We start from the raw sequence: 19,192 nt of genomic DNA on the forward strand, positions 1-19,192 counted from the left end.
CCGCCAGACGTCAGTTGTGGCTCAGTGCTCGTACTGGTTACACGTGCATCTACTGTTCGCTGATATTTTGTGTTCACTGTTGACTTAGTGTTTAATTTCACTGTGAAAATGTCAAAAAGAGCTGCAGATACCCCTATGGGTAACAATGAGAAAAAGAGAAGGAAGCATCTATCGTTATTAATAATGCAGAAAGTTGAGTTATTACAGAAGCTTGATTGTAGTGTGTCTGTGCGGCGTCTTGCTGAAGAATATGCCGTCGGAACTACCACTGTATATGATTTAAAGAAACAGAAAGACAAGTTACTGAAGTTTTATAGTGACAGTAAGGAGGGATTCTGAAATCCAAAAGATTCTGAATTCCAAAATGCAACTGGCCCCAAGGATTTTGGATAAGGGATTGTGGACCTGTATTATTTTTATCTGTAAAGTATGTCTGTTGCACATTGGTTGTTTGACAGTTTATGTCTGTATATGTATAGTTCTTCTGTTGTATTTCTGTTCCCGTAAACACCTGCAAGAAAATGAATCTCAGGCTAGTATATGGTAACATATATGTACATTGGTATTAAATTTACTTTGAAATTTGAACTTAGAACTTCAAATTCAATCTGCCATTTCTCTGTTCATCTTATCAGCTGATCAATATTGTTCCGTAGCTAACAACTACTTTTTTCACTATCCACAACACTGTGAACCTGTGCGCCCTCTGCAAATTAATCATATCTCCAAAATTCACAACCAGATTGATGATGCGTGCAACAGAAGTGAAGGGCTGGCACTGATCCCTGTGTCCTTTTTGTGTGAAAAGTTAAGATGTTTCAAGCAGATGTTGAAGATTATGATGTTAGTTCTGACTTCTGTTAGCGGTGAAAATTAGCAGTAGTGTGTTGGCTGTACTGTGTCTCTGATGCTTCCTGTTATTTGTTCTCCAACCAGCACCTGCAAAAGCAGAGTAGTCTGGAGTTTGCTCACTGTTGAGTGGTGAAGCTGTTCTGTGAAATAGAACAGTACTTTCAGTTGGATCTTGTTGGCTTCTGCTGGTATTTCCAGACATCTAAATGGAAGAACAAATCTGCTGGTTTGCTTTTCCCAGCAAGACCATTTGACTCACCTGGTCTTGCTGGGATTCCCTTGCCCCCCAGATCTTGAGCTGGGTCAGACTTGGTACAGGATCCCACACCCACTCATTTCAAATGAGATTAAAGTGTAAGGCAAAAAGGAAGGAAAAACATACAAAAAAAATTGCTTTATTTAAAATCATTTTTTTCATTAGATGCCCCCCCCCCCCCGCATCAATTTTGTACCATCTTTGAATTGAGAAGTCCCGCTGAGTTTGGTCCTTTACATCTGGGCTTGGTAAGTACAGGCATCAGGGGACTGGGGACTGTGGACTGCTCTGACAAGATCTGCTCCACAATACCTGCATCTAAATGGAAGTTCAGATACTGCCGTTGGTAAAACCCTGCTCCTCTGCAGGGTGCATTGTTGAGGATTTTGCTATGATTGGGAATGAACGTCTTCCTGTATCAACGGGACGTAATTATCTGACTTACCAATGACATTAGGCTATCAGCAGTCATGTTGCCATGGTTTCTGGCTTTCCTTTTGGCCAATCCCAGGATTCCTGGCCTCACTACCATTCCCGCAGCTTGTAGTCTGTCTACCCCATCCCAAACAGATCCATGTGTTCGTGTACCAGACCATTCACATTCTTGGTAATGAGAACAATGAACTACAGTGCACCAAGGAATGAGCTGAAAATAAAATCACCTTGGGACTGATTACTAAATGTTTATGTAGTTCAAATATTTTCTTCCAGAATTAAATAGGTACATCTTGTAAATCACACCATCAAAAGGCTAGATCGTTTCTCTTCTGTCTTGGCAGCAAAAGTATTTGATGATCTATTAACAGGTCTAAAAGATGTTTTGATAGATACGGAGTGTTAATGAAGTTTCAGCCGCTTTACCCCAGAAACAAACATGTCTGCTGTCCTGTTGCCACTTGGCAACCAATGGAAATTTAATCACTTTCTGCAGTTTTATTTGGTCTGCTGCAAACCAGATTTATTACTTTGAAGCTGTTCCTGCAATTTAAATCGGGTCTTACACAAGGTCCAAAATTTTCATACATACAATTCTCTAAACAAAATACAATGCTTTAAAAATGTAAGCATTGCGAATGAAGTATGTGGCATTTTTAAAGTCATCTTTATTTCTGACCGTGAAAATATTAGGTGTTATGGACCAAAGGTAGAAAAGTGGTAGTAACATAAATAGTACAATTTTTGTCTGGCATAGACTGAATAGTCTTGTACTTTCTCTACTCAATTATTCTGTAACTTCTGTAATAACTAATAATGCAAAATAACACATTCAATTGCTTTCACATGATTGTTACTTTTATTGTAATTTTGTACATTTTTAGAACTAATACATTAAATTCTTATTGTTCTCAAGTTACAGAGATGAACATAAATACAGAACTCCTGAGTTTTAAACATGAATTTGAGTGACCTACACAAGAACTGAGAATAAAGTCAGCTGCACTCAGGGTTCACACATTTTAAAAATAGCTCTGTTCCTTCTCTCTTGAAAGTACTAATTCATTGTTGGAATGTGGTCTTCCAGACACTGGATGCCCACCAGGACCATCATCTGAGCAGCTGATACATATTAGAGTGTAAAAATGATCTGTGGTAGTGTTAACCAATCATTGTAAGAATTACAGCAAAAATCAATCCAAAAACCAATATTCATGTGCATGCACGTCTGAATAGCATTCAGTCAGGTAGCCTTGCTGTTAGTTTACTTTCCTTCATAGTTTATTTTCCTTCATAGCTGAGCAGACAGTAGTGACTTTATCATTCACAGAGTGATCCAACCCTGCAATAATTTGCTCACTTTCACAGACTATGTTGTATTTAGCAACTGAACCATTGGGATAAAATAAATGGCATCACTCTCTACACAATCTGTGAATATTTGAGCAGCAATATTGCTCTATTTCATGCATTATTTTGGAATTTAATAGGTAATAACAGAGGCGTCATTCTAAATTTCAAATCAGTTCAAAGTTTATACGAGAGGGGCAGGAGATTAAGATTATAAAATGGCAGGGCAACAGTGGGATTAAGTGAGAAATCAGTGAGACCAGGCAGAGTTTGTAGACCATTCCAAGCACTAATATTATTTACAATGCATTAAGGTTTTAATGTTTGCTGTTTTTTTCTATATATACTGTATCTTTGAGGAAAAACATTGCTGGAAACTACATTATTACATTGCGACAGAATTTTCTGGCACATGTAGATTTAATGTGCACAAAGATTTCATTAAATCATGGCAAGAATGTGAAGTACCATGAACACCCGGGCCATAGCCATCAATTAATCACAGGAGTTTAAAATATATTTTCCTTTTTAAAGTCTGTTATAATTTAATATTTCTTTATTTTCCTTCCTGTAGGCATGTTAACGCTGTTAGTGTTTTGCTTTGTCAGTTATTTGCTTTCATTCTATCTCTTTAATTTAATTGATTAAAGTGAATCACTGTTAATCTATTGTTTCAGGGAGTCTGTGGAATTGAAATCAGTGCTCCCTTATCGATTTTCAATTCCAGCATTTGGTGGAATAAGATTAATTAGCACTGGAAAATAAGGAAAGGGAACCAATCTTCATTCCCCAGTACAAAAATGCTTTCTTCCAGTAAATTGTGCACCATTAGCTTATTCAGCTGGGAAATCAAATATTCTGAATAAAAATGAATACAGTTTTAAACTGTATTTTAATATATCACAAACGTGAGAAAGTCTGGAGATGCTGGAAATCCAAAGCAATGCACAAAAAATGCTAGAGGTACTCAGCAGGTCAGGCAGCATCTATAGAAAAGAGTAAACAGTTGACGTTTTAGGCTGAAACCCTCCCGTTTCGGAAGAAGTTACTCAGCTCGAAACATCGACTATTTGTGTTGCCTGAGTTCCTCCAGCATTTTGTGTTGCTTTGCATTTTAATGTACTAATTTCTTACAAATAAATGGAAGCCCCAAACACCAAATAATTTCTGTAGCTATTTTTGAGGATATTTTTCCAAAGATGTATGACTCCAAACAAATAAATGAGCATTCAAACTATATCAAGGAATGCAAAAAACAAACAGCCATAGCGTCTTCAGCAAATTTCATTGAACTTCTTCAATAATGGAAAGTTCCAGTTAGGATGTTGGGAGAATTAACTCCTTGCAACTAAAGCACAGCTGAAACATCTCAGGTGGAACCTCTTTGGAGTAAATATTCTTGATGAGTTTTGCATTAATTTAGGAAAGTTGACCTTTATAAAAAATGTATTTTATCAGCTTTCACCATGGGATTGAAACCACATTTTATAAAAGATGTACTTAATTCCTGTAACTTTAGTAACTAACTACTTGCCTTAACAATAGTAAAATATCAATATTGTAATTTGATTTCATAGATAAGAAAATATTAAAATTTGCTTTTAAATTGACATCTTTGTTTCACCAGCTATGATCTTTAAATCCTCTTTGGCTACAGGGGAAGTGCCGGAGGACTGGAGAATGGCAAATGTAGTTCCCTTGTTTAAAAAAGGTAATAGGGAGAAACTTGGAAACTATAGACCGGTGAGTCTTATGTCAGTGGTCTGCAAACTGCTGGAAAGGATTCTTAAGGATAGGATCTACGAGCATTTGGAGAAGTACAGTCTACTCATGGATAGTCAACATGGCTCTGTGAAGGGAAGATCATGCCTTACGAGCCTGATTGAGTTTTTTGAAGAGGTAACAAAAGAAATTGATGAGACTAGGGCAGTGGATGTGGTCTGCATAGACTTTAGCAAGGCATTTGACAAGGCCCCTCATGAGACACTCATCCAGAAGGTCATGAGGCATGGGATAAGTGGAACCTTGGCTGTTTGGTTAAAAAATTGGCTTAAAGGAAGAAAGCAGAGGGTAGTTGTGGAAGGAAAGTATTCTGCCTGGAGGTTGGTGACTAGTGGAGTGCCGCAGGGATCTGTCCTGGAACCCCTGCTATTTGTGATTTTTATAAATGACCTGGATATAGGGGCAGAAGGATGGGTGAGTAAGTTTGCGGATGACACAAAGATTGGAGTCATTGTGGATGGAGCTGCAGGTTGTCGAAGGTTACAAGAGGATATAGTCAGGCTGCAGAGTTGGGCAGAAAAATGGCAGATGGAGTTCAATCCGGCTAAGTGTGAGGTGATGCATTTTGGAAGGACAAACCAGGAGACTGAGTACAGGATTAATGGTCAGTTGCTTAAGAGTGTGGATGAACAAAGGGACCTTGGGGTTCAAATCCATACATCCCTCAAGGTTGCTGCGCAGGTTGAAAGGGTAGTTCAGAAGGCCTATGGGATGCTAGGCTTCAATAACGGGGGATTGAGTTCAAGATTAGAGAGGCCATGTTGCAACTCCACAAATCTCTGGTGAGACTGCACTTAGAGTATTGTGTTCAATTCTGGTCACCTCATTATAGGAAGAATCCTAACATCATTATGTCTGTATCTTAACACTAAATAAACACTGCTCCTTCACAGCATCTTCTTCCCCAGATCAAGGACAGAGGGAGTGTTGACGTTGCTGTGTTTTTGGTCAAGACTCAACAAGACTGAAATGAGAGGAAGGGAGTTAAATACCATCACAATGAAACACTAATTGGCTGGAACATGCCTACTCACAAGTGTGATGGCTGACTCCATTCAGCAGCCCATTTGTGTGGTGCCCAGACCCCATGGTAGAGTCCGTTGTTGTGACAGGGACCCCCTCCCTCGGCACAGGTCATGAGGTGCCAGTGACCTGTGCCCACTGGAGGTCCCAGATGAGGGACTTGTCCAGGATACCCTGAGCCAGATCCCAAGAACATTTCTCAGGGCCATACCCCTCCCATTCCATGAAGTACTGCACTGTGCCCCCACACGCAGTGAGATACTAGGAGGGGCCACACAAAATAGGCCAGGAACCCATCCACCAAGATGGGAGGAGGTGGGGTGTGACTGGGGTAAGGAGAGAGGAATCACTGGCTTGAGTTGGGAAACATGGAACATTGGATAAATCTTCATTGATGATGGTAGGTGCAGACAATATGAGACTTTGTTGATAGGCTTATCCACTATGAATGTTCCCACGTATCATGGGGCCAACCTGTGGCTCGTAACTTTCAAAGGAATACTCAAAAGAATACTTAGTATTGTGTTCAATTCTGGTCACCTCATTATAGGAAGGATGTGGAAGCTATGGAGAGGGTGCAGAGGAGATTTACCAGGATGTTGCCTGGTTTGGAGAACAAGTCATATGAAGCAAGGTTAGCAGAGCTGGGTCTTTTCTCTTTGGAGTGTAGAAGAATGAGAGGGGACTTGATAGAGGTCTACAAGATTATGAGAGGCATAGATAGGGTGGATAGTCAGTACCTGTTTCCCAGGGCACCAATAGCAAACACCAGAGGGCATATGTACAAAATTAAGGGAGGGAAGTTTAGGGGAGACATCGGGGTAAGTTATTTTACACAGAGGGTTGTGAATGCCTGGAATGACTTGCCAGGGATGGTGGTGGAGGCTAAAACATTAGGGGTATTTAAGAGCCTCTTGGACAGGCACATGGATGAAAGAAAAATGGAGGGTTTTGGGTAGTGTGGGGTTAGTACTTTTTTTAAGGATTATCTGGGTCGGCACAACATGGAGGGCTGAAGGGCCTGTACTGTGCCATAGTGTTCTATGGTTCTATGGTTAATTGTATTCTTAAAACCTAATTAAGAATTGTGAAATGCTGAAGTTCCACAATTAAGAATTGTGAAATGTTGAGGTTCCATTAGTAACATAACAGATAGGAGGCTTTTCTGCTTTGGCTTTGTATGTACTTTGGGCTGGCCCAGCAAACTGCAAGAACCAGCTCCACTACTGTGTGGGGAGAATGCTGGAATGTCTTTGTGCCATTATTAATTATTGCAAATGCCATTATAATCTCAATCTTCTATTTTGTTCTGTGATTCAAAATTAATCTTCCAATTCTTTCAGCTTTTATGAGAATTTGAGAACATTTCAACTGAAGCAGGGTTCTTCCAGAATGATATATTGCACACAGTAGGGTTGCCAGAGAATACAGTGCTTCAGATATCCACTGCTACATTGCAATCGACGCTGGTTAGAGGATGTGCTTAGATTAAAAGCGGATGCCACTCTGACACCGGTTGCCGTAACGACTGCAACATGGACTGCCAGTGATCCTTCTCTTTGGACCTCTTCCTCCCTATGTACGCACGGCCTAACAGCTGCTTTCTACTGTCGTTGGCAAGTGAAATTTCATACACAGAAGTTATAATCATGGACTGATTAATAACAGTGTCTGATACAGTGAAAAATATCACCTCATTAAATACAGTTACTTCAGACTTTGGTTTTGCTGGTGTTTTCTGGTGCTTCAGCTTGTGTTGATTGACGTAAAAATCTACTCTTGTATAAATATCTAAATGGAAAAAGAGTCAAAGTGGGAATTAAAGTAATAGATAATAAAAACTGGAACTGATTGCATCCTCACTATTGGTATGGTATTTGTATTCCAATTTATAATTCACAATATTGGCTACCCACAAGGGTAATGAATATTTTTCGGAAATGAGATGCTTCTGTTGGAATGATTTGGATTCTAAAAGCAGAGCTAGTTAAAAATAGCTAAAGATTAAGTCTGGCTAATTCACAGTATTTTTCAAATTTAAACAAATGCACATATATTGGACAATCACAACTTGCATGAATACAGTTCAAAATAACCCAATGCCTTTGACAAGATTGCATTCAGTCAAAAGTTTACACGGACACAAAGGAGATCGCCTCGCCTTGACACACTGAACTCTGTTCTTTCCAATAGCTGGCTAAAGCAACAGAGTGAGTGGAAGTGAGTATTGAACCCAAGAATGTGGGAGGGAGTGAGTGAGTGACTGAGTAAAAACAAGGGTGGAGTTTGAAGGTTGCTGGATCACTACAGGAAGAAGGCAACGTGGAAGTGAGTTTAAAATCAGAGGCAAAGTACTGTAGATGCTAGAAATCTGAAATAAGAAGGAAAACGTTGTCAGAACTTTGCTGGTGAAAAGGCAGCCTTAGGCTGGCGACAGTCCATTTGAATCTGGGAAAAGTTAAGTGAAAATAAGAGAAAGGACAGTAGGCAGAAAGGTTATGAAGTTCTGTGAAATAGTTGAAGGCAGGAGCGATTAAATGATAATTGGTCAAAATGGGAGAGAATAATTGAAACATTTGTAAAAAGTAAATAGTAGTTTCCTCTGTCTTGTTACAATTTTCACACATTTCTTTATTTGCTGTCTGCTGTTTCCATATTTGGTTCAGTGCCACCATTATGATTTACTAATCATTTTTTAATGTTCAAATAATTATTTTTATCAAAATTCTTATGTTCACTTTTCCTTTGGTAAATGTTTTGTTTGGCCAAAGCTTCTTTTAATATTTGTGAGAACATGTTCATTTCTCCTTAATTGGGAAATTCACTTCTGATTTCTCTGTAGAAGCTTTCTCCAGCAACACAGCAGTGGTATCCTCTCATACCTGTATGTATTGTTGCCTTTCAGTTCCAATACAACCTTACAGAGACTTCTAATAATCATAAGCTTTCTCATACCTGGTGTTCATCAGCGTAGTATAATGGGTGAGTAGATAAGCAGTTAATTCTAGTCAAATTCCACTTAGAAAAATGTTCTTTACTTATTTGGATTATTTTTGATTGCTTCAGTAGTTTTCTTTGCTCTTTCAGGTTCAACACACTACTTGCATCACAAGAATGAAGACCAATGTGACCTTACCTAGCCATGTGGGAAAACAACCTTCCCCCATCTCCCATGTCACATGCTTGCTTTGCTAACTCAGTAATTAATTTCACTCATTTTTATAGTGAGAAGTAAAGTAACAATCATTAAATGAATGAAGTAAATCCTTTGCAGTTTGAATTATCGGTCACCAAATCTTGAGAAGCACGTTACATTACATTGAAAAGCATTTCAGATATCACTCTCAAACATACATTACTATGATAAACCTAGCAGCTCTTTGAAATGGCAATTAATTACATAATTTATGGACGGGCAGGATTTCCTTGGTGAATAAACCTATATTTTCAGCTCTACTTCCATTACTCAGAGGTTACATGACATCAGTACTTCACTGGCTAAAAAAATGTTTTGGTAAATCCTAAAGGGAATGTGAGTAGCACTTTATAAATGCAAGTCTGCTCTCATTACTTAATCAAGATTTTAATGTCTGACCTTTGCACTATGCCAACAGGTTTTAACATGCACCTTAATCTTTGTTAGCTCTGAAAACAATCTCTAAATAATGAATACCTACAGAACAGACATTATGATTCATGATAATTAGTTATCAAGCTAGACTTTACCTTTCAGTATTCAATAACTGAAAGCAGTGGCACAAGTCCCTCAGCAACTAAACATTATTGCATAGGAAGAGAACAATGAGCCCCATTCAATGTAAAATGGAAATCAAAATTATCCAATACACGTGCTAATTTATATGGTACATTTTACTGCAGAAATACCTCTTGTTATCATGGGTCAAGATATCAACTGCACTGGATATAATTGTGCGATTTGAAATGACTGCGCTGTGAGGTTGTAATTTCTTAGCTGAGGACAAGGAGGTAGGAATGGAGCCAGTAGGGCTGTAATCTTTCTACTGTCATGACAGGTGAAACTCCAGTGGAAACTGTTAAAGATGGTGAGAGCATCAGATGAGATACAGAAGAGAGCAAGCAGGGGGTAAGCGAACCAAACACAAGGCAGGCAAGATGGAAGGAGAAACTTTTACAAGATAGGCAAAAGCAGCAGATACAATTGTGAGAGCACAAACAAGACAAGCAAGAGCAGCAAAGACAAGGCAGACAAGAGCAGTAAATCGGAATCAGACAAGATTATCAGATGAGATAAATAAAGATTCTAGAAGAATGCATTCATTTTTGGGGCCAAAGGTTGTGCTTCCATGTTGTATATTTATGAACCTATAATTCAAAGGAAATCATCCTATATCTCTTTGAACATTGTTTTGACCTGCCTTGCAACTCTTAAGGACCTGTACACTCTAAATCCCATTTTCTCTTCCATATCTCTCAATATCCTCCCATTTATCATGTTTTCTTGCCTCTCCAAATGTACATATTACATCTTATCTCTCTGAATTGAATTCTACTTGCTTTTATGCTCAACTGACCATTCATATCTTTCCTTATTACTGTCAACCACATGGCCAGTTTTTGTATCATCTGCAAATACCTTTATCATATCCCCACATGACAAAATATCTTTATTTGCAGATAACACAAATCATTAAATATGCATTAGAAAAAGTAAGTCTTGAGTCCTAGCCCTGTGGAAATTTTGTCTTCTAATCACAAAGACACCTGTTAAATATCTTTGCTATCACACTGTCAGTTTGCCACTTTCCCTTGCGTCCAGATGGGTTCTCGTCTTGGAAGGGACACACCACCTGTTGCTCATATAATCAAGAAACCAGTTACACTAGAGGAGTTAGTTGTTGGTTGTCTTCTGTAACTGAACACTAGAAAATGGTTTTGAATTTGACAGTGCCCATAAGATTCAGATCAAAATCTGGGCAAAAGAAGTTATATTTCTCTACAAAGTGGAAAACAGGGAAACAATGAGCTGAATACAAATTCCCCAAATTGTCCTTATATGTAGTGACTAAAGCTGTGGGACATGAAGAAGCTAAAGGGGAGGTGGGAACAGCAAGCTGAATTTCTGATGAATCCTGAAGGGATGAACAATTAACATCTAAGGACACAAACTAAGATCACTATGGTCCAAAACTTTTGTGTATACATAATGTTTTTCTGTCTTTTGAAAAGGAGATGAGTAATGTGTTTAACATTGGTCACAAAGGGCAGGCTGTAACTTCAGACTGCTGGCTTGTGAAACATTGTGATGTCATCAGCTGTGGCCTGGCTTGACGTGGAGGCCTGTAAATCCAGGATAGGAGTGATCAGCCGTACTCTGTTCAGCTTTGACTTTGTGAAGCCTCTTGAGTTCCTCTCCTACAGCTTACTTAAAGCATTCAGACAATACATTTATACTCTGTGAACAATTAACCGTTGAATTATGTTTTGATGTCCCCAGGCTTCTGAGATGAGAGATAATCCATTTTGCTGAACAAAAGTAAAACAACATACAGTACAGTATGTGGAAAAGCAACTTTATGTGGTTAGGTCACACACTAGACATGATCTCATTGAACAGTGGGGAGGATATTTCTGGAGCAGCTGTTCAATGTTTTAATGCTGCTTTATCACACCAACAGGCAAATAATGATATCTACGTACCTTGAGGACAATAATTTTCTGTCCTATTGTCGCCACCACCACTTATCATATTTTAGCTAAAGTGATCTCACTAACTAATCTTGTTAGTGGCGATTCCTTAACATTGTTTCTGCCTTCTATTCCCACGTTGCTCAACACAGCAATGTTTTGGCTAGTTTCTGAAGTTTTCATTACAATGCCAAATTGGCTCACACAGCAACATGGTCCTTCTCAATTATGATTCATTGGTGAGGGTGGGTGGGCTGTGTAGGAGTAATGTTCAGCAGATATTGCTACATGACTGCTTCTTGTTGCTCCTGTACCTATTCCTGTCTCTATACTTACTTTTGCCTCCACTTGATATTTACCAACCACTTACAATAAACATGAAGCACCATGGAATTATGCTTGCAAGATGGCACCAGTGAACCACAGCAATGTTCTGCAGGCCACGTACAGTACCTCTTACAAAGTATACCTCTATTGAATTACTCTCACTGCAATGTGTAGAATGTAATTACCCTTTAAGCAATGTACTTTTAAATTGGCTTGATGAACTATAGGTTTCACAATCATCTGAAGGGCTTGGTCGACGAAACAGGTACTGCACCTTCAAGCAGATGAAGGTTCATCGCCTTAACTGGAGGTGAGGCAGGAGTGGGGGGAGGAGGAATTCCAAGCCAGGCTAAAATGCGGAGGGATGAGGCCCCTTCTATCCTGCACCTTGTTAGCAAATGTGCAGTTGCTGGAAAACAAAATTGAGGATTTGAGGGCAAAATTTCTGTATTGGAGGAAATGAGAGATTGTTGTGTTCTATGTCAGAGAGGCATGGCTTTCTTCAAGCACACCAGAAACAGCCATCAGACCTGAAGGCTTCTCGATTTATAGAATGGACTGAACTGCTGATTCAGAAAAGGCAAAAGCAGGAGGGGTGGTGCTCTTGGTGTGCTCTGATGTGGCGGTTTTGTCGAACTCATGCCCCCCTGACCTTGAACACCTGATGGTCAAATGTAATCTATTCTACTTACCTAGGGTGTTTTCCCTCCATAACCCTGACTGCAGTTTACATACCACAGTTAACTATAATCAAGCACTTGAGATACTGCATAATGCTGTCTCCAAACAATAAACAGTCCATGCCAACAGGTTTGTTTGAAGAAAATGCTGCCCAATTACCATCAGCATATAACCCTGTAGCACTAGAGGTCCCAACACACTAGACCACTGTTATACTAAGAAAAGGAGTGCCTACCTCTCCATGCCCAGACTGCATTTTGGGAAATTGGACCACCTGGCTGTCTTTCTCCCACCTACATACAGGCAGAGGCTAAAGAGCAAGGCTCCGGAAATTAGGATAACGAAGAGGTGGTCATGGGAGTTTGAGGAGGGGCTTCAGCATTGCTTTGAGTTGGTGGACTGGGCCATGTTCAAGGACTCATCTGTGGATCTGAATGAATACACCATGGTTGTCATGGACTTTATTAATAAAACAGTTGTAGACAAGTGTGTCCCCACAAAATCATTCACAGTCTTCCCCAACCAGAAGCCCTGGATGAACCATAAGATCTGCAATCTGCTGAGAGTGGATGAGAGGCATTCAAGTCTGGTGACCAAGGAAGTTACAAGAGGTCCAGGTATGATCTCCAGAAAGCCATCTCACAGGTGAAGTGGTAATTCCAGCCTAAACTTGAATCAACAGGCCAGTTGTGGCAGGGCTTGAATACCATCACCTCTATAAAGTTAAATCATGACAAAAGCAACAACAGGGCTTCGCTTCCAGATGAGCTCACTGCCTTCTATGCTCACTTTGACCATCAAAACATGAGGGAGCCATCACAAACTTCCACAGCCCCCGATGATCCTGTAATTACAGTCTCTGAGGCTGATGCGTGAGCAGTCTTCAGGAGGGTGAACCCATGAAAGGCATCCGGCCCAGATCCTGGCCAAGTACTAAAAATCTGATCAACTGGCTGGAGTGTTCAATGAGATCTTTAAGCTCTCACTTTGGCAGTCTGAGGTACCCACCTGCTTCAAGCAGGCTCCAATTATACCAGTGTCTTAGAAAAACATGGTAACCTGCCTCAGTGACTATCACCCAGTAGGACTTGCATCCACACTGATGAAGGGATTTGAGAGGTTGGTGATGACATATCTATTCCTTCCTGAGAAGCAACTTGGATCCATTCCAATTAGCCTATTGGAGTTATAGGTCCATAGCAGATGCCATCTCATTAACTCCTTACTTAACCCTGGATGATCTGGACAGCAAAGATGCATACATCAGGATGTTCTTTATTGACTACAGCTCAGCATTTAATATTGTCATACCCTCAAAACCAATCAATAAGCTTTAAGACCTTGGCATCAATGCCCCTTGTGCAACTAGATCCTCGATTACTCACTTGCAGATCCAGTCAATTTATATTGGCAACAACATCTCCTCCACAATCTCCATCAGCACAGCTGCAAAACGAGGCTGTGTGCTTAGCCTCCTGCCTTACTCACTTTTCACTTATGACTGTGTGGCTAAGCGCTGCTCCAAAGCCACATTCACACTTGCTGATGACACCGTTGTCATAGGCCATTTCAAAGGTGGTGATGAATCAACATATAGGAGGGTGAGTGAAAACCTGGCTGAGTGGCGCCATAACAACAACCTCTTTCTCAATGTCAGCAAGACCGAGGAGCTAATTATTGAGGAGGAAATCGGGGTCCATCAGCCAGTCCTCATCAGAGGATCATAGGTGGACAGGGTCAGCAACTTTAAATTCATGGGTGTTATTATTTCAGAGGACCTGTCCTGGACCTGGCTCTGTCCATTAAAGATCCAATTTATTTTTTCTCTCTCAACCATTCATTTCCCTTTTTTAAAGCAATGATTGAATCTTTCATAGAACCATAGAACATTACAGCACAGAAACAGGCCTTTTGGCCCTTCTTGGCTGTGCTGAACCATTTTTCTGCCTAGTCCCACTGACTTGCACCTGGACCATATCCCTCCATACACCTCTCATCCATATACCTGTCCAAATTTTCTTAAATGTTAAAAGTGAGCCCACATTTACCACTTCATCTGGTAGCTTATTCCACACTCCCACCACTCTCTGTGTGAAGAAGCCCCACCCTAATGTTCCCTTTAAACTTTACCCCCTTCACCCTTAACCCATTTCCTCTGATTTTTTTCTCCCCTAGCCTCAGTGGAAAAAGCCTGCTTGCATCTATCAAATCTCCCCTCATTCTTCTACGCTCCAGGGAATAAAGTCCAAACCTATTCAACCTTTCTCTGTAACTCAGTTTCACAAGTCCTGGCAACATCCTTGTTAAACTTTTCTGCACTCTTTCAATCTTGTTAATATCCTTCCTGTAATTCAGTGACCAAATCTGCACATAATACTCCAAATTTGGCCTCACCAATGTCTTGTACAACTTCACCATAACATTCCAACTCTTATACTCAATACTTTGATTTATAAAGGCCAATGTACCAAAAGCTCTTTTTACTACCCTATCTACCTGTGACATCATTTTTAGGGAATTTTGTATCAGTATTCCCAGATCCCTCTGTTCTACTGCACTCCTCAGTGCCCTACCATTTACCTTATATGTTCTACCTTGGTTTTTCCTTCCAAAGTGCAATACCTCATATTTGTCTGTATTAAACTCCATCTGCCATTTTCAGCCCATTTTTCAGCTGGTCCAAATCCCTCTGCAAGCTTTGAAAACCTTTCTCACTGTCCACTACACCTCCAATCTTTGTATCATCAGCAAATTCACTGATCCAATTTACCACATTATCAACAAGATCATTGATATAGATGACAAATAACAATGGACCCAGCACTGATTCCTGTGGCACACCACTAGTCACAGGCCTCCACTCAGAGAAGCAATCCTCCACTACCACTCTCTGGCTTCTCCCATTGAGCCAATGTCTAATCCAATTTACTACCTCACCATGTATACCTAGCGGCTGAATCTTCCTAACTGACCTCCCATGCGGGACCTTGTCAAAGGCCTTACTGAAGTCCAAGTAGACAACATCCACTGCCTTCCCTTCATCCACTTTTCTGGTAACCTCCTCGAAAAACTCTAATAGATTTGTTAAACATGACCTACCACACACAAAGCTGTGTTGACTCTCCTTAATAAGTCCCTGTCTATCCAAATACTTGTAGATCCTATCTCTTAATACTCCTTCCAATAATTTACCTACTACCGACGTCAAACTTACCAGCCTATAATTTCCTGGGTTACTTTTAGAGCCTTACTTTTAGAGTCATCACTTCTCAAAAAGTTAGATTTGAACTGTGTAAATAGACTTTAACATTTGTTAACCTGGACAAATAAGTAACAGTGAATGATAGTGAACAGTAATAATAATATTTGTAAAAGCTGTTAAAGACCCTTCATACATGTCATTTTCCATATCTTCAACAAACTTTCATATTCATAGAAGAGCCAAATAGGAAAAAACCCTTCATTCTAGGACTGTCAATATTTGCTGGAAAATGGTTTCAATGATTTTATGACAAGTGACCTAGGTTCTGTCTTAATAACAAAGTAGGGGTGCCAAAATTAATTAAGCATTTTTTTCCAATAACAGAGATTGTTCTGTGAAGCTGCAGTAGAGGGATTCAAAATCTTTAAGGCTTTCGAATGAGCAAATAAGAAGGAATTGTTTCCACAGGCAAAGGCATCCAGGGCCAGGGAACACATATTTAAAGTAATTTGCAAAAGGACCTCAGAGGAGATGAGATGACACTTATTTTTACCCTGACTACACATGTCTGCACTGACTACAAAAAATCTGGAAACAAATTTGAAAGTAACTTTCAAAAGGGAATAAAATAAACAGCAGTTTGAAGGGCCAAGCTCAACAATCTGAATGATTTCCTTCTGTGCTGTACAATTCAATGGAATAGGAATGTGTCAGATTGACTGATTCAGAGGAAATTGTTTTACATGTCATTCCGCACTAAACTGTCCATGCCCATACTCTTCCACTTCATTGCCTTCATATGTTCCTCTCCAAGTCAATCCAAGGGAGAAACCATTTTCAGAAGATAAACAGAAATAAAAAACTGTTTTCTTATTTCCTGATGAAGGGTCTCGGCCCGAAACGTCGACAGCGCTTCTCCCTATAGATGCTGCCTGGTCTGCTGTGTTCCACCAGCATTTTCTGTGTGTTGTTGTTTCTTATTTCCTCTTGGGTTCTGGAAGGCAGGGGCGATAACAGGAGCTGTCAAATCCTCTTCTCTGCACCCTCTGCTCATCCCACACCTTTCCCCTCAAATAGGACAGTCTTTAAAAGTTAGCCGTGCGGTGCTGTCACAAGCAGGCGGAATGAGTGCAGCTTCCACAACGTTCGAGAAGCTCAGCACCATTCAGGACACTGCAGTCCAGCTGATGGGTATCCCGTTCACTACCGTTCACTCACTCCGCCTGGACACACAGTACAGCAGTTTGTACACCTGCAGCAACTCACCAAGACTCCTTAGACAGTATCTTCCGAATCCACAACTCCTACCAGCGAGGTTACAGGCAGCAAAAGCAGGGGCACACCGCCACAGAGATGCTCATCATTGCATCTCTCCCTAACAGCAAAACCCACACCTCAAGGATTGAAGCAGTAGAAGAAGGCAGTTCACCATTACCTTCTCAAGGGCAATTAGGGGTGGACAATTAAATGCTGGCTCAGTCTGCAAAGCCCACATCCTGTGGTTGAATATAACAAAAATCGTTCAACTTGGGTGGGTGGCCAGATCAATGTTCTTCACACGAGTCCATCATCACTCACCCGTTATTTATTGGTCCTGATTTACAAACTGTAAACTTGATATGAATTTGTCACTTCAGTTACCTAGTTCTGTGCTATAATCACTATGTTGAGTATGCTACCATTACAGAGCCATCTAAAAATATTATTTAGGTCATCAAACTAGGTCTTAAGATTTTATACTCAAACCTGCCCAAGAGACTAATCCAAGTGATGATTACTGTCCATGAACTTGCTTCTCATGTGATCAGTCCTACACTTTCCCTTCAGTCTAATCATTTTGCTCCAACATGTATGTGTAGCTTCATTCAATATTTCTAATTATCTTGGATCTACTAAATATTCAATCAGTTCTTATCTTAGCAAAGCTGCTGTTCTTTTCCTTTTTCAGACAACCTTAAGATTGAGGATGATTTGTTTCCACTCTTATTTTGTGGATATTGAGGCCAATATGAAATCCAGACTCCAAACCCTTCCATAAACGGAGCTGTTAGACAGGAGTGGGAGGGTTGGACATTTGTGAAGTGGTCCTCTCCTTCTTCCTCATACACATACTCCTAATGCACGGTCTCAAGGTTCCTGATACCATCCCAAATGTTTTTTTCCCCACTTTAATTAGTCATAGACCAGCGATTCCCGCGAGACAATGGGATGTTGCATTTTGTCAAGGAGGCTTAGAGCACATCCTTAAATTCTTTCTACAGCTGCTAATCTCTTCACCTGAGAGAACTTGGAATAGGATGTCTACTTTGGGAGTTTGGTGTTGGGTAAGGGACCTGTCCTATGTAGCCAACAGCTTCCTATATTTATGAAGTGTTAAATGCGGGCTCACTTTTAACATTTAAGAAAAACTTAGACAGGTACATGGATGAGAGGTATATGAAGGGATATGGGCCAGGTGCAGGTCAGTGGGACTAGGCAGAAAAATGGTTCGGCACGGCCAAGAAGGGCTAAAAGGCCTGTTTCTGTGCTGTAATGTTCTATTGTTCTATGGTTCTATATCATAAAATAAAGTACAGTGTCTAATAGAAATATTAGAAAGAGACATATGATGCCTCACTTGAAGTTTTCCAAAAGGGTCACACAATTTAATTGCTTCTTTTGAACCGCCATTAAATACTGATTTAGCTTTCCTCCTTTTAGAAGAGCATGACCATTCCAGCTTCTATTCAGTAAATGATTTAGGGCCTCAGTCCAGGGATTGTTAACCTGAAAGGAGAGGCTGACATTCATTCACCTAACCTTCCAGTGAAATTTGTACCTTTGTGGTTACTGTGTCCGTAAAAAGTCTACACACAGAAATCCCAACAAAACGAAGAAAAACGTCAGAATCAGGTTTAATTTCACTGGCATACGTTATGAAATCTGTTAACTTTGCTACATTTTTACAACAATTTACAATATTTTACAACATTGAATCACAGTGGATTTAATTTGGCCTTTTTGACACAGATCAACAGAAAAAAGACACTTTTGTGTCAAAGTAAAAACAGATCTCTACAAAGTGATCTAAGTTAATTACAAATATAAGACATAAAATAGTTGATTGCAAAAGTATTCATCCCCTTTAATATGACACACCAAATCATCACTGGTGAAGCCAGCAGGTTTCAGAAATTACATAAATTAGTTAAATGGAGATCACCGTGTGTTTCAATTGATCGTAGTAAAAATTCACCTGTATCTGGAAGGTCCAACTGCTGGTGAGTCACTATCCTAACAAAAACAACACCATGAAGACTAAAGAACACGCCAAGCAATTCCATAAGAGGTTATTAAGCACAGGTCAGGAGATGGATACAAGAAAATTTCCAAGTCACTGAATATCCCTTGGAGGACAGTTAAATCAATCATCAGGAAATGGAAAGAATATGGCACAGCTGTAAATCTGCCTAGAGCAGGCTGTCCTCAAAAACTGAGTGACTGTGCGAGAAGTGAACTAGTGAGGGAGGCCACCAAGAGACCGATGACAACTCTGGAGATGTTACAAGCTTCAGGGGGTGAAATGGGAGAGACTGCGCATACAACTGTTGCCCGGGTAATTCACCTGTCACAGCTTT

The 19,192-nt window shown here is 40.1% G+C and overlaps 1 protein-coding gene and 1 long non-coding RNA gene across 2 annotated transcripts in view; one reads left to right on the forward strand and one right to left on the reverse strand.

Annotated features, from left to right (window-relative positions):
* Nucleotides 1-2,379: 2,379 nt before the first annotated feature.
* Nucleotides 2,380-19,192, reverse strand: part of syt19 (synaptotagmin XIX) — a 32,061-nt gene continuing 15,248 nt past the window's right edge. The window contains exon 5 of the mRNA XM_073050069.1: nucleotides 2,380-7,489. Coding sequence (XP_072906170.1) covers nucleotides 7,182-7,489 — 308 coding nt within the window. The 3' untranslated portion in view covers nucleotides 2,380-7,181. The remainder of the gene's footprint in view (nucleotides 7,490-19,192) is intronic.
* On the forward strand, nucleotides 7,920-8,962 carry LOC140729628 (uncharacterized). Its single transcript, XR_012099375.1, has 3 exons — nucleotides 7,920-8,026; nucleotides 8,604-8,680; nucleotides 8,786-8,962. It is a non-coding gene; the product is annotated as an uncharacterized lncRNA (long non-coding RNA).

The sequence above is a fragment of the Hemitrygon akajei genome, chromosome 6 (genome assembly GCF_048418815.1).
Source record: "Hemitrygon akajei chromosome 6, sHemAka1.3, whole genome shotgun sequence".
NCBI classification, from domain to species: Eukaryota; Metazoa; Chordata; class Chondrichthyes; order Myliobatiformes; family Dasyatidae; genus Hemitrygon; species Hemitrygon akajei.